We start from the raw sequence: 16,873 nt of genomic DNA, 5'->3' as shown, positions 1-16,873 counted from the left end.
CTAGTTTTTCAGTCAGATAACCTCACGAAGAAGAAAGGCCAAAAAAAGGGGTGGGAGTGTTCATGCCACGTGGGTCAGCTGCTACATAAAACCAGTCCATAAATATTCGGATTGTGATGGGTTTAAATCCAAAACCATTTGGGTACATTGGAACAATTCAGGTCATTGAAGTTGTTGCAAAAAGGCACTGCCTGTAATAAACTGACTTTTAACTTTAGACTAAATAAAAAAACACAAAGAAAAAAAAAAACCCTAATTGAACTTTCAGATTCCCAGACACCGCCCCAACTAGAAACTGCTCCCAGACCCCATCTTCCTGCCCGCCCCAGGGCAGCTCTTCTGTAGCTGCTTTGGAGGCACCCGCTCACCACGCAGACCCCGTAGTGCACGTGGGCGGCCGTGACCAGGGCGGTGAACACGGCAAGAACAGCTTCTTCCATCCAGCCCAGCAACCCAGAGATGGCTGCGTACACCACCAGTGCCAGCGGCAACAGGAACCAGTGGAAAACCTCCGGCCGGGTGCCGCTCATCTGGCAGATGATCACCTTGCACTGTTGGAGCAAAAGGGGCCAGGTGAGAAGCGCTGGGTCAGTCCCGGGGGTCCAAGTAAAAGTACATCCATTTTCTCTGTGGGTTGCTTTGGATGAGGGGAAAACAAAGCTAGAGTTCAAAATGAGGCTTGTTTCTGGTGAGAAGATTACTATAGGTGCATCTTTGTGCCTCACTGTGAGTCCTAAAGGACATTATTACAAGTAATTTAACATACACACTTTTCTAGAGACAGTGTTTTGACACACTTGATAAGCTGAAGCACATCTTCAAAAAAGGGGAGTTTGTTTGCCATCTTATGTTTTTACAGAGGCTCGTAAAGATGTGATCTCAAATCAAATGTGCCACCACTTAATCACTGGGAGAGCATAATGGCATTTTAATCACATGGCATGACAGAAATGTCTTCTGCTTCATTGTATAGAAGGGAGGGAATACAATATATGACACTTTCAAATCCTGTTTTTCTTTTCTAGCACTCCTTCATGTACTAAAACACCATTTTCTTGGCTCAGTCATGGCAGCGGATTCCCTGGAGATGTAGTTGGGGGCCCAGAGAAAGGGATCCCACTCAGAATGACGGAAAAAATGAATATGTGGTGCATGATTTAACTGAAAGCAATTAGCTTAATTCCACTGAGTTCTTGAAACCTAATGAGATGAACTCACTTGAAGTTCAGCATTTTAAAACCAGTTAAGCACACCGAAGTGTTTTGCCTGGTTTAGGCTCCTTAAGAAATGTGTCTCATATACACCATGCCCTTTACAAAAATAAAAAGGAATTTAGGCACATCAGAAATATTTTACCCATTTAAGTTTCACTCAAAATTGAAATGTGGTTAAAAATAGATTTTATGTATCCTGAAAAAAGTAGAAGAATGAAAAACTCATTCCCTGTGCAGTGCCTGAAATCTTATGACAGCAGCAGTAGGAGTCTGACCATAGGGAAAAAATTCTGGCTTTACTGCCCATTCTGTTCAAGCTGAAGAATGCAAAAATAAACCATGAAAAAATAATTAACTTTCAATAATGGAAGAAGTAAGCATTTGTACCTAAGGTTAATATTTGCACTTACAATGCATTCTCTGTATTGATTGTGAATTTTTTTAATACCACTAGTTTTATGGGTCCTTTGGCAATCATTCCAGAGGGTATCAGAAATTGCTAAAGCAATCTATATGCTATAATTTTTCTGCTAAATAATTGCACCTGTCCAGAGGTTGAATTTCACATTGTTTTAAACCATTAGTATACCATGTTAAGTACAGTACTGGATTTTTCATAAAGATCGCTTATTAATATTTGGAGCAATTCACCTTCAGTGTATCACAGGACTGCAAAATGGACTATGCTCTCCGATCCTCCCTCAATTCCTTTTTTCCCTTGGTCCTGAAGCACTGACTGACACTACAAGTGAGGCAAAAACAGCATTAGGAGATGAAAGCACTGGTGTCTGGACAGGGAAATGGGAAAGAAGAGGTAAGGGACTGTGCCCTGTGCTTTTCCATCCCCCTCGCCTATGCCTTTCAATGCTTCCCTGGCCCTGCTGAAGTTAATCCTCTAGCGGCTGTGGTTTGTGCCCCTGAGTAGGGCCTTAATGTCTTCTCCCTTAACCATTTTCCCTGGAAACGTTCCTCAAGAAGCATCTCATGAGTCTGAGCTGCTCCAGCTCGTCATGGCAACCACCACATCAACCACTGCGCTCCTGCTATGGGGATGGCTCAACTGCCCTCCATGGGACTTACCCACTCCACCACTCCTCCTGGACTCAAACACATGCCTCTGAGAGCTTCCTACGTGAGAGCTGTGGCAGCTGTGCTCTGTGGTGGTTTGCTCAGGCCTGGATACTTGTGACACTTGCCGTATGAACAAATCTCAAAGCCAGGTCGGCTTCCCGGCAAGAGAGGCAGTCAATCCACAGGCAGTCCCACTGCCAGCTGCGGAGACTGGGAAAAGAAGTCCTCCTCTCGTGAGTAAGCAGCTTTCCTTTTTTAGGCCTTGGAGGACGTAATTCCTTAGTTTAACCAAAAATGCTGGATATAGCCTGCCCTTCTGCCCGCTCCCTACTTGCCCTGACACTGAGTGGCTGTGAGACCAAGTCTGAGACCAGGCATCTAGCTTAGGGGATCTGCTGGGTGACCAAATATGTTGTCAAAGGCATGGGAAGTTCAAGATACTGGCAGGTAGAGAAACGTAGGCTGCAGTTTGTGGTCTGCAGAGCAGACAATGGAAACCCAGAGTGTCAGGCTATCAAGGAGAAGAAAAGTATTGCCATGACAAGCCTTACTCTGATGCTGGAAAAAACGTGTGTATAAGGGACCAGTGGAGGTGAAAGGAAATATAGGCTTGTTTTTCAACTTTAAAATGTTATAAATTCCAACTAACACCCATACATTTTTAATGCTTGCTTTTAAAATGTTAAAAATTTCAACTAACATGCATACATTTTTAATTCACGTGAGCCTCCAACACTGCAGTATATGTTTTGGAAAAAGAAAAAACAAGGCTAGAAGAACATATATTGCACTCAATGTCTGATAAACTGCAGTCTATAAAGAAACTTTTGGTTTGCCTTACTGTTTTTCTTCTGCAAGCATCCTGCCACAATCACTCTTGGTTGGCTAAGATGTATATGCATAAACTGCCATCTGCCAAACTCTGAAAGCATTTTCCCTACAGGCATGAAATAATTTTATTTCTCATTTTGGAATCTATGCTATTCTTTTAAGAAAAAGGGGTAGATTAGGTAATGAACAATGCATACAATAAAACTTAATCTCATAAAAATGAGGTTATTTTCAGATGTGTTAAGTCCTTAAGATGGAACTGTTTGATCTGTGACCCTCAGAAAAGTACGTTTATAGGATACATCTAACGAACATCACAATTATGATTTCTTTTCCATTCCTGAATACAAGTTTCTAGAGAGGTTATGCTTTCTCTTTTAAAATCCTATATTTTTAAGATCTCTCTCATAATGCAAGGCACTTCAAGTCTTTCACTTTTTCAATCAGATGTAGCATTGCTCAGTGACACAGTTTTAGATGGTGTTGGAGACTATTTTCCGAAGATGACACTAGGCACTATCCTCTAGGGTATTTTTAGCTTAAATGGAGGAACACCTTTCTGCTTGGCTACTCTCTTGGCAAGAGAGGCAAAGGGCTGCCTCCAGAGAATAAAGCCCTGGGTTACCTGCAGTGCTCAGCACCACTGTCTGGCTGCCCATGCTGGTACTTCATGGAGGTTTATGTTGCCTCATAGGTGTTAAAGGGGGGAAACTGGTCACAATGATGTGGTATAGGAGAAACTAATCTGTGGGCAGAGAGCCCCTGTCAGTGGTGTGGCCTTATTCTAAGCAGTGAAGGGAAAATGTAGGATCAGCTGAACTGCAGGATACAGGAATACATGTACAACACTAATGGGCACAAGAGCAAGGGAAAGCTACAACCCCTCTACTCTTGCTAATAAATCTGTGCCTGTTTTGACTTTTCTTTTACTTCGACAAGTCCCCAGTTCTGCCTGTGTGTTGGGGAGTATGTTCTATTTCTGAAGTAAGGCCTCCCTAGGGTTGTCATAAACCCTCAAAAAAAACCCCCACAAAAAACCAAACCAAACGAAAACAAAAAAAACCACTATCAAAAAAAAACAAACCAAAAAACAAAACAAAACAAACAAACAAAAAAACCACAAAAAAAAACAAAACAAAAAAATCCCAGAACCCTCATAAAAGTGTTATGCTGTGGCAGAGTAGGTATTTCAATTCTGTAAATGTCCCTAGTCCAGACAAGTGTTGTGGAGTATTTTTATAAGACAGAGCGTAACACAGAGGTAGAAGAGCTGAGTGACTCTGCTGATTTTAGCTACATTTTGTCCCCTTCTATTTTTATGTGTTTATTCACATAAAAATAAAAAGCTATCTCTAAATAAGCTATCTCTAAATAATATCTCACCTCAAATATACTTACAATAACATTTGAGAAAGCAACCCCAACCATCCATAAAAACAGCCTTGGTTGCTTTGCCAATATGTTGCTTGGAGATAAAACCACCCAGACTGTAAGAAGAACGAACAGCAACAGAGGTGACACAAGAGGTAGGAGTCCTTCATACAGAGAATCATGCTTCAGTGTTTTCTTTAAATGTGCTCTGTAAGTAAATACAGTAATTTTATGGAGTAAGAAAATTTATCCATTCTATTTCCACACAGTAACTTCAACCTCTAGCCTAACTCAGCCCAGGAGTTCATCTTGCAACATAGCTACCTGTGCAAATGTGCAGACATTTTTCAAGAAACTGTAGTATGCCCAAGTAACATTTATTTCTGGGGTTAAGTTCTACTGGTTTATTCACATAGCTCCTGGTCAGCTTTACCTGCTCACCATTGCCTGGCAATGGACCACTAAACTCACATGAAGTGAGCTGCAGTACTCTCAAGTATACAGGCATGCTGTGAATTCAAAATAGAGCATGAAACTTATGAGACATTAAATTGTTTCAGTCAATACACCCCATGTTTTCAGTGGCAGAAGAGTCAAGCACATGGCTGACAGGTATTTAGGTCTAGAGGTGATGCTGCTAGACAATACTGTACCATTTTCAAAATACAGCCTAAAGGAGAGGCTTTTTTGGCTAATTAGAGTATAGGAAAATTAATGATGCATTGTGTTTTCTTGGATATTTTAAGCTGGCTTTTAAAGGTAGTGCTATTAAAGGTAGTAAATGACTGCATTTTACGTAATTTAGGAAAATGGTAACTGTAAGGTCAACAGCTTTTACCTGTATCTTGCATCTTTCTCACTCAGGCAAACCTCATTCCGAGGTTATAAAAGGAGTAGGAGGTTTAATTTACTAAAGTTCACTGCCATGAAACCATTCCTTCATACCACTAGTTCACAAGAGCAATTCTGTGTTTGAAGTGTACTGGGAAACGTACTGCTTAAAATCTCTGAATGTATGTATTTATAGAAACAGCTAGACAAAAATCCAAGAAATATCTTTCTCATGCCAAAAAAGAATACTCTTCTCCTAAAATAAAACCGAGAACAGGCATCAGTATGAAGAAAGAGAGGAGATGACTGGAAAACTCAAATCCCTCATCACCAAAGAGCTTGTATGTGCATCCTTCAAGCAAACCTGACTGGATTTTTAAAATTACTGTGCCATTCTGTTCAGAGGAATGATAAACCCACTGGAAGGCTTGAGAGGAACTACGTTGAATGATAACTTGAAAAGGAAAGCACCAAACAAAATTCCTGACATGAAAGGAAGGAAAACAAAACTGAAATATTTACTGGGGTAAATGCTGCTACTACCAGGGGCTGACATGCACAAGGTGCTTCCCTCCTTCACTCAGTCGTCCCCAAACCAGAGTCCCTTGCCCCACTGGTTCCAAGTTCCCTGCCCCACCGCCCAGCCTTTCTGCAAGTCCTCAGCTTTTCCTGCCCCACATCTCCTGACTCCCCATTCTTCCTGCCTCTAACTCAGGGCTGCTCATGCTTTTATTAACTACAGTGAGTACTACAACTGGAAAAGGACTGTGTAGGAGCAATGAGATATTGTGTTATAGTCTCTTCAAAATTTAAATGTTAGTATAAATTCCCACTAATTCCTGAATATGGGCAGTGACAGTCCCTCCTCTGGGACACTTGGGACCTGAGAGACCTCAAGTGACAAATGAGTGAAATGAGCCATCAAATACTAGTGGAATGCAGGCTGCGTTAATAAAAACAGGCCATCAGAGTATAAACTGTGGATAAAATTCCTAGGTGGAGCAAGCCAGCTCTCAGATGTAATCACAGCTTGCCACCTGCCTAGCTTATATCTGAGAGCAATTATCTGCAGACTTCATACAGAGGAGAGTTTTACAGAAGGAGCTGGAAGACAATGAAGTATTTCACTGACTGTAGGATGATCAGCTACAGAATTTTACTTAGTGCAGGCAGAAGTTACAAATCACATTTGATTGCAAATAAAACACAATGTTTCTAACTACAGAGCTTTTATCAGTTTACTGTGCAGGACCACTGTGAGACTGCCTGGAGAATGGCAAGTGAAAGAAAAAGGGGAGAGTTGTAAACATGGAAAAGAAACCAGTCAGATTCTCAAAACTGACCAGAAAAACCTGTTACTATGTTATCAGGACAGCATCTGGATAAAGGAGCTAGGCTATTTCAAGCATAAAATTTATTTCTAATTGAGGAAACCCTTAAATATACATAATTAAATGGGAGGGAATAGAACTTAATGTTAATTAACTTACCTGTGAATATTGTATAGTGTTTGTGGAAATGAAAGAAATAAACTGAAGCCTGGAAGAGAAAAAGATTAATATGTAATGCTACACTGATGACCTCAGAGTTTTCTCATACGATAACAGAGCTAATCTGCTATTTTAAAAATGACTCAGTATTCCTGTACTCATTATAGGATACAAACTGAATTTGGAAGCTTTAGGCAATAATAAAACCTTCCTCTTTTTTTTCAGAAGTTAGCTGCTAGAAATAGTTGCTGATACAGATTTTCTTGCATAACAAGTGACAAGACCAGAAAGGATTTTAAAAATTCTGATGTAGCTAGTAGGTAGGACCAATTATTTTTCATACAGGCTCCTCTGCTGGACCCAGGACAGCCATATTTTGCTTGAGCTGCTGTCTATGTAGAAAAAAAACCCAAGTCTGGCACTAAAAGCCTTCCAGTGAAATATAGAAAGACAATTAACCTCAAATAGCACTGTTCACATTACTGGGGAAAAACATGTTTATTGTTCAGTATATTAAGGGTCAACTAATGATCTGTTTTGCTGATACAATAGCTAAAATGAATTAATTTTCATGATATGTCCGTCATTTGAATGAGTGAGGGCTTTTTACTGTTTTTTTTTTAATACAGGAGTGACCTTTCTGGAGCTCAGCTTTAATCCCCCAAACACAAGGAGTTTGCCTTTGCTAACGCTGTGTCTCTCTGCACTGCTCCTGGCATTATCAACACAGCTGTCAGCAGCCCCAGAGTTGCCTGAAGACCCAGTTGTACCCCCTCTAACACCTACATCCAAAACACATTGGTCCACCCAAGGGTCAAAGAAGACTCCTGCAAGAAGTGGAAGTTTGAGATTCAAACAAAAAAAGCCACCGTATCAGTCAGCCTAACTACGTGAAAACATACATGAGACTTTTTTAATCTCTATGTTTCCCTGTAGAGCTCTTGGGTTGGTTTTCCCACCACCACCACTTTCTGTGTATTGAGGGCTTTTCCCTGGTCTGTTTGCTGCTTGGAGATTGTTCTGGGTAGCACATTTCATATATTATAAGGCATGAGGATTGGGTTTTGTGCACTAAATTAATACATAATTCCTATTTGGTTATGTGCGAGAAAAGCACTCTGATGTGCTAAACCTTCTGGCGTTGCCCTAAAAAAAAAATCTCATTTAAGAAACACAGCGTACTGTTTGTACAGAAAATCAGAAAACTTAAATCTCATTATTAGAAATAAGGGGGGGAAAAGAATGAATAAATAGAGGAAAGAGCTGATTTCAGATGACTTTGTACTGGGGTTAACGTGGCATAGCAGAGTCTTGAGAAATATCAGTGTTTACTGTTCAGTCCTCATCAAAGACATACCCAAACATTTAGCACGCTCTGGCCACAGTGGTAACTCAAGAGAAGGAAAACTAAAAAAACCCCGAGAATAGCAGAGATGAGGATTGATGGATAAGTAAAAAGGGATGCAACAGATAATCTGTCTCTCTAGTCTTGCTGGTTATTTTTTAAAGAGAGGGGAACCAAGAACAGAAAAAAAAGAATATCCAGCCTGTAAATAATTTCAGGTATTGCATTTTTTTTTTCATGCTTACTTCTTGGTTTTGCTTTTTACAACAAGTAAGATAAAGAGCTCTGCTTCTTTAGCGTAGTAGAAACTCCCTATCAAACAGCTGGAGGATGTGCAATTGAAGTAATATCCCAAGTATTTTGTGAATGTATTTCTAAAATTCACAGGTTTAGTGACTTCAGAATGATCTGTGTTTAATGTGCACTCCAGTTAGCTATGTTTTCTATTAGGCAGGGAGGGCTGAGTTACGTACAGCAGTTCCAACATCTGTATCACATTAGAGCAGACATGAGACAAAACACTGACTCTTGAGGTTAAATCTAAATTTCCTGCTGCAATCCTGAAGTTTGATTTGTTAGGAGAAAAGCAACCAAGAGGAACAGAAATAGAGACTAGAACTAGAAATAGAATTCAAAGAGCAATGGTTGCCAACAATTTGTTATTTTTATGAAGTGCCATTTTAGTTAGAAATAACACACTGACCACAAACAGTCCCCCAGCTAGCTAAAAGCCACTTTCCAAATGGGGCAGTTCCACCAGTTACTCCCCTGTATTTTAACACAGCTTTGCTTTTAGCAGAGGGAGAGTTGAGGATGCAGCAGGGAAAGCAAAGGGTGTTCCCCTGTTTCTTAGGGGATTTTCAAAATTCCATCATTTCCTACAACATGTTGCTTTCCCATCTTTTTTTAGCTAAGGAGGCCTGGCTTGGGGGCTGCTTTTGGTACTCATTAAGTCTGCTTTTTAATTGGTATTAAGGATCCCTTTGTGCCCAGGAGCTAAACTGCTGCATCCGCATTGCTGCCATTCCCCGCTGCTCTGGGGAACAAAAGGTGCAGCCTGGAAAGCAAACCCACTGCTGGCTGTCTGGCACACAGCCACCTAGGCACTGCCCAAGTGATGATCACAGAGCTTTTTTTTTAATGTCCTAAAAGCACGTTTTATTTTAAAATAATTTTAAAAATCCAAGTTAAGTGCATTAGGCGTTTTTAACACATTGCAGAAAACAGAACTCCTCAAGTGTTCTTAGAAGTATTACTGCTCTTCCAGTATTTTTTAATTTCTCCTTTAATATTTTCCCATTTTTGCAGCTGATTTAAAATCCAAGACCCAATTATAAGAACATAGGTCTATATTAACGGCAGAAATACCAAAGCACACATGGGTGGCACAGATACACACAGAAAATTCTCGTGTCACACTAGGTTGAAGGCTGAAGCCCAAATCCTTGGATTTATGTACAATCCTATCATCAGTCCTCTGCCTTGCACTATCTGGACTCCCTTTTCGAGAAATAAATATTTATAAAGCTCTTTATTGGGAATTATTTTTTTCCATATTAAAAAACCAAAACAAACCAAAACCAACCAAACAAATCCCAAAGCATTCATAAATTCAGGATTAAAGATGTCAGAAATGAAGGCATTATCTTATTTTCCAAATATATATATATAAACACAGAGATACATACACATGCATATCTATCTATCTATCTATCTATCCACGTGTGTAAAAGAGATCAAAAGGTAATTCCCATCAATTTTAGATTTCATTTGGTGCTTTCAAATTCAATTCCAAAACAATAAGATGTCGTTTGACATAGCTGAGTAAATTAATAATAATTAAAAAAAAAGGTAGCATGTGATGGATATCATGGTACATTGTCACCTATGTAATTTAGACTAACAGTAATCTATTTTAGTTTCATTACATGAGGGCATTTTAAACCCTTATGTAACTAAATTTAAAGACTACTGAAGACCTGCAGGCGGCCAGGTTGTTTCCATGACATGCTGCAGTTACTAAATTAACTCGTGACAGACCTGCTTGCTGTAGAGGAAGAGAGGGCATGGCCAGAAACAAACTGCTGACACTACTCTCAGTTCCAGAAAATGCTGTTTCAGTAACTAACAGTCCCACACTGGCGCTCAGACAAAGGCAGACAGCCTGATGCAGGTAGCCACATTTCTGAAAACACAAAACCTCGCAGACTGTAAATACCACTAAATAAAGAAGCAACTCCAAGACACACAGACCACTATTTTTACAGAAATTACACTGCTTCAAAGGAAGGACAATGTTTATCTTTGCTGTTTATCTTCTCCACACCTTTGCTATTGTAAATCCCTTTTGTTGGTAAGTTCCTGACAAGTGAATCATCCTTACACCATCCTAAGAAAAGCACTGAAATATTATTTGTTAAGAACTGGATTTCCTGATAGTGAGAAGTTCAAAATGAGATAGTGTGATATAGGGATGCAGGCTTAGGTGAACACTGCACTGGAAACTGTGTGAATTTGTTCAGGAAAGTACCATCCCTGCTGTGCTCACCCCCAGAAAAGACTCCCCAGAGCATTCATCCCATTTGGGAGGCAGGGAAGAGGTATGTGCAGACCTTCTCCTGGGCATATTGCAGAAGTTGAGCGCCTCGAACAGCAGACAGTTGTCACTTGCATTTCAGCCTACACATGAAATACACCTTCCTCTCTCATTCTTCAACTGCCCACATCTCCACACGGCCTTCTTCAGTATACTTGGCCTTTCTATCTTTAGATTAATAATTCATCATAGTCAATGCTTGCTGTAAATAACTGGAATGTTATCATTTACCTTTCTTAGACACCAGACCAAAACAATCAGATTCAAAATATTCAGGCCTCAATATTTGCTTGGACAAATATTTAAATACTTTTTCCTTTTTTTTTTTTTTTTCACATTTCTTGCACATTTAGAGCAGCTAGACACATGAAAATATCTTAACACACTGAATATTTAGCACAGTTATCAGTGCCTGGAAGCAAGTTTCATCAAAAGGTGAACATTTAAAAGCACTTGTAACTGGAACAGTAGCTTTTTATGGAACAGTGTGACCTTCTCAGGCATGTTTTGAGAAGACGACTCTTTTAATTGATTTTGAAAACAGATAATTGCACATTGAGCTGTCCACTAACTATAAAATTATATTTTATCATTATATAAAATGGCAAACTTTAAACTGCATAGTAATTGAGGGGGGTAAAAAAGCTTAGAAAATGAGTATATAATTTTCAGACTTAATTGAGCCTGCAAAGTCTGAATACATTAGGATGAAAAATACACCCAAACTGATCTACACAGTATGAAATTACTTTACAGGATTAAAAGAACAGTGTAAACATGAGCACTGTCTTAATGCACAAGGTTAATGTAGGTTTTGGATGTTTAGCATCTAAGATATTTCTTCAGTATAAAGATTGTAAAGGGATGCATTTGTCATGTTTGTTGAAAAGGGGTGTATTTGTAGTGTTTGTTGATTTTATACCTTATTTTCACTGTCTAAGGAAGTACACACTGCATTTCTCTCTCTTGAACTGAGCTGTAAGATAACAATTAGCATTTTGAGGGATTAAGTGCAGACTGAAGAATTAGTTTATGGATGTAGCTACTTCTTTGATGTAGTACTGTTCACACATCATTCTCTTTCTGGGCACAGCAAGAATTGAGCACCAGAGAAACAGTGCCTTTATTTGAAAAGCCCAGGCTGGCTTCCAGAAGGATTCCGCCAGGCGAGCTCCTTTGTTTGACCTTCTCCTGCGGCTCACACCGCCCCTGAAATGACTTCTCACAGCTACCACCACCAAACTCATTCCCACCTGTAACCAGCATCCTGTGACACTGCTCTGCCCCTGGCCTTGAGTGCTCTGCTTTTCTGGGTTATTGTTCTGACTGGTTCAGATGAGTTACTCCAAACATGAACTCAACAGCTTTTTAAATATATATCTCAAGCGACAGGTGAATATTTCACACTCTTTACTTTAACAAAGTCTCATACAATCTGTCACAACAATGCTTTAATAAATGTTAAATTGGTGACAGACATGTAGAAGCCAATTCATGTTAACCACACTTTTCAAACAGGACTGGTCAAAGCCTGTCAGAGCAATAACATTTTGAAAACATATCACTTAACATTTAATCATTCAACTAGTCATCATTAAGGTAGAACCATCAGCCACTTCGCAATGGGAACTATAGGAAATCACTACAGAATGACTCATCTATATGGAGTAGAAAAAATTTATAATTTGACCATGGCCTCCTAAACATTTTCTGACAGTGAAAAGAGGGCAGGCTGCTGTATGATCACCCGTGGCAAGGACTTCTGTGTCCTCCTTTGTCCACACAGGATGTAGAACACAGTGTAAGGACAAAGCCTTGTTTTAGATAGATAATTGTTCTTTCCCACTATGACAGAATTCAAATACTTAGCATGTTTCAAATGTTATGGCTTGGTCTCATCATTAGTTTTTTGCTGCTATTATGTATACATTTATGAATTTGGTCTCATCATTAGTTTTTTGCTGCTATTACGTATTCATTTATGAATTTAATTCTCTTTTTATATACTTAAGTAGCTCCAAGAAGAGTGAACCTCAAGGAACACACACTGAAGAAGTCAGCACAGAATCCAGTCCAATGCACATCACAGGAAAACAATTCTGAATGTTTTGGTCCCATCTCTAAAAAAAAGTTTTAGATCTCTGACAGATGTTAGTATTGAATTCACATTTCGTGTTCAAACCTGCACTTTGAAAATTTACCTCAGCTTTGCCACAGACTTCAGTAGCCCAGATCTGGGCACTGTTGACCAGATAGAGTGGACTCAAACATAATACCATGTCTGGATTACAGAATGGTCTGCCCCATGTGCCACACACTGATGAAGTACAACATATCCACTCCATGCTTGAATGATCCTTTACCACAAAACCTATTACTGTGGTTGTAATTAATACTGAAGAGGAGCAGGAAACTTTCTCTGCATCCCGGAGTCATTTTTCCAATGTGCTTTCTTAAGGAATGAGGCTGATGTGATAATGCTGCTTTTTGTGTATATCCCACCATAACTTCTGAGCCCTCTGGTGAATTCTGAACAAATTTAATACACAGAGAAATTTCCAGCAAGATGCATGTGTCCAGTGAGGAGAGGATTGCAATCTGAACTCAAATTTTATTAGACATTATAAAAACTATCTCATACATAGCAAGTATGAATGTCCCAAGCATGGAAAATGCTTCATTTAGAACATGCACCCACAGGTCATTTAATAGCAATGTGAGACAGAAACCATCATCAATTAGTAATGCTACACCCTGCACTACAGATGCCTACCTGTCACTGAAAATCTTCTTATGAAATCTACAGCATCATTTGTGGTACTAGACTTTATGTGCAGGATTGACTGTTTTAAAATGCTTATTGTAAATATTTTATATTGCTCTCAACCTGATAGCACAGTGACAGGGAATGCTAGGCATTCAGGATGCCCTGGAGGGGTGAAAATAAATGACAGCTCTCACCCTAGTGCTGCCCTTTGAAGGGACCCTACTTAGCCAGATAATGGTATGGGACAATTGTGTTTAAACCCCAAGAGAGTTTTTGGAGTGTCATCCACAGGAGCCTTGATGAGTGCAGAAGTAATTAGTTCCACATGAGTGCACAGGCACATAACCTTAGAAAGGTCTGGCTGCTTTCATGTTAGGAGCGAAAAAGCATTTCTGCCTAGCAGCCAGGACAATATGGAAAGAGGAGAAGGACCTTCTTCATTGGTTTGGTGTCCAGCTATGTGTTTCAGAGCTGAAGGATGGAATTGCTCTCACTGCCTGTGAAAATTATGGGTTTGTGTTTTCTGGATAGCTGAAAAATTCCCGTGAAATACTATGCAAAAGTTTCTCAGTTTCACAGGGCAGTCCTCTGAGGTTGCTGCTTAGCAGCCCAAGACCTGGCTTTCCTGCAGGTGTTCACAGTGTGCCAGATAGTTCCCAGGAGCATGCATAAAGCTCTCTTGGGAGGCTTTCCTGAAACATGTAATCTAAACACCAGTATTGATGCACTTTTATGTATATCTTTGTGTGTTCTGGCACCTGATAAAAACTCCACTATTTTCAACGAATGTGTGTCACCTGGTGATACCTCAGCTTCCTCTGAGGAGGTGCTTTTGCAGAGTTCATCCTTAGGTTATATATGGGCTATTTTTTTTTTTTACCAGAAACTCCAGGAAAGACATCTGAAAAACACTCATGTGCATCTCGTTTGGATTTCTTCCCACTACACAAGGTACTAGCTAAAGCCCAGCTGTTCTCAGAGAAGTGACAGCTCAGCAGCTGAACTCCTGTTGTGCAGAGAACAGTAAAAACACCAAACAAATGCCAAGTATTGATGGAGAAGCTACAGGTTCATTGTTAAAAGGACCACTACTGACTACTAAATGCCATCAGATGGTTAAGGACAGCCAGTTATGGTTTACTGGGTCCTCTTAGGATCATGGGAAACGAACTTGTAAAAAGCATCAGAGACTCACTACATTGCTTTGCTTTTAACTAGCCACAAAGGCATTTAACTGAGCATGCCAGAGAGTGGGCTCTCTGATACAAATGGTTCTGGCTGAGCAAGACACACTTGCTGCAGTCTCTCTGACAGAGAAAATAATTCCATCAGCTTGGCTGCTTGGCCCTTGGTGTAGGTTACATGAGCACGTTTTCTGCAGTCACAGTGGGGTCCTGCAGTTTATCACAAGCTTCTAGAAATTTTATATATCCATAGTCACACAATCACCTTAATCACTATTGCTGAGATTCAAATGTGTGGTGAAATGGCAGTGCTTTCTGGATCAGCATGATCCAGAGTGGAAGGATTCTACTTTTTTAATATTTAAATTTAGTGCCTGTTTTTAAGAAATTTATTAAGCACTGTGATGATTCTGCAATATAGAGTCAAAGAAGACCATTTCTTGCATACTATAAACATGAACTTACATTTAACTATAATTAAGCTGCAAATGTTGCCATGTTAATGGCATTGTGGATAGTGTGTGAGAGACAATGTTTTTTAAAGAAATTTTTTGGCTCTTACTTATACCTATTCTGCTTGGGAAGAAATACTCAATTCTGTGCTCACAGATCCATAGAAGACAGAAGCAGTACTTCTTTCTAATGCTAATGGAACAGTCCTTGCTTTCCAGCTGGTTTTGGTAGACTATGGAAAAGGATGCTCAGTGCTGCAGATCTGATGACACTGACATGCTTCCCTACCACTGACATGCCTTCCTACTGTGTTGAACAGGTTAAATTAAACCTTCACCCATGGCTTCCCAAGTGCAAGGGAAGCCATCAATGTACTCACTGAATGGGCTGTCATGTGCTTTAGTGGCAGGAGCCAAAGCAGCAATGTGCATAGCACAGAACAAGTTAATGTTCAATGGACTGGCCCCAGCTACCACTTCACACCAGCGCTGGCCTAACCTGCCGCTTCTGGGTGAGCCAGCATCCATCTTTCCTGGACTTGCAGTGCTCCTTTGAGAGCACAAATCAGTCCCTATCTACTGATACACCTCTGTCAAGTTGAAAAGGAAACCACTGTTTTCCCCCCTTCCTTTACTTTTTTCCTCAGAGTGCCTAAATCAGGCCTGACATGTAAAAGACTGTATAATCTTGGTCACACACAGTCAGTTTTATACTCTGGGTAAAGCACAAAACCATGTCCTTGCATATGCTGCTCATTGGAAAGTACAGCTTGAACGCAGTGTCCTTTCCAATCTGGGAATTCTGGGAAGCACTGTTGGGACGGGAGATGGTACCTGCTGAAGACCTCGCCACAGGAGAGCGTGGTGAGAGCCCATATCAGTGCAGTGGATTCAAAAGTCCCCCCCAAAATGCTCAGATGGCTCCTATCAAGTTGACACTAGGTGAGCGCCTGTATCCAAGTCCTCCATTTGGCTCAAAAGCAGAAGACATTCCTTGGGAAGTAAGTCTAGAGTGTTTGTGTCAAACAGGTGCTTTGGTGCCCTCTTCTCATCACTTGTATGCTCATGAAAATCTCTAAAAATATGTATGCTAATTTCTTCACCTCCCAAGCAACACATCAAAGCCATTTTGCATACACACATTTTTAGCTAACACTACCATGTTTTTAAGTCATTAAAATGTAACTGCTCTTGTTCTCATCTAGCTATAACAGCCAAAAAACACAGGATGCTTATTTCAAACTACACTGACAGTATCAAATAATGAGCAAATAGCTATTGCTGTGTATGAAAAATGCATCATTTCTGTTCAGAAAGGAATTCTAAAGAAGAGCTTAGAAACAACCTGATTCTTATTCATATTTACAGTAGTGCCTCCAAGATTATTTAAATAATGTCTTCATTCCTTCTATTCATAATGTTTTGGAACATAGTGTGCTGCAGGCCAAAACACTGAACTTGGAACATATGTAAATGTGAATGACATTTTACCTGAGTGACAAGAGGAGTTCCTGTGACTTTGGGAGCCAGCCAGCCGGCACACTGCACTGAACTGCATATGCAGATGAGGAGTATTTTCTGTATTATTTGTGTGCAACAGGTAGTAATTCAGTGAGGAAAAAATTTTACAAAATTATCTACTTTTTTAAAGTTTCCCAGTATTAGCCCTTTTAATCAGCTCTACTCACGTCTTTTTTGCAATATCCAACACTTACAAAAGA

The 16,873-nt window shown here is 39.9% G+C and overlaps 1 protein-coding gene across 2 annotated transcripts in view; it reads right to left on the bottom strand.

The window, feature by feature from the left end:
• The window catches only part of LOC116780610 (ethanolaminephosphotransferase 1-like), a 58,617-nt gene that overhangs the window by 5,335 nt on the left and 36,409 nt on the right, over positions 1-16,873 (bottom strand). For both annotated transcript variants that reach the window (XM_032675817.1, XM_032675823.1), the window contains exons 7-9: positions 6,809-6,857; positions 4,515-4,695; positions 369-551 (exon numbers count right to left, since the gene is read on the bottom strand). In XM_032675817.1, the coding sequence (XP_032531708.1) occupies positions 369-551; positions 4,515-4,695; positions 6,809-6,857 (413 nt within the window). The remainder of the gene's footprint in view (positions 1-368; positions 552-4,514; positions 4,696-6,808; positions 6,858-16,873) is intronic.

Source organism: Chiroxiphia lanceolata, chromosome 1 (genome assembly GCF_009829145.1).
Source record: "Chiroxiphia lanceolata isolate bChiLan1 chromosome 1, bChiLan1.pri, whole genome shotgun sequence".
In the NCBI taxonomy this organism is placed as follows: domain Eukaryota; kingdom Metazoa; phylum Chordata; class Aves; order Passeriformes; family Pipridae; genus Chiroxiphia; species Chiroxiphia lanceolata.
The sequence above is the reverse complement of the archived record's forward strand: the minus strand, read 5'-3'. Positions and strand labels throughout refer to the sequence as shown.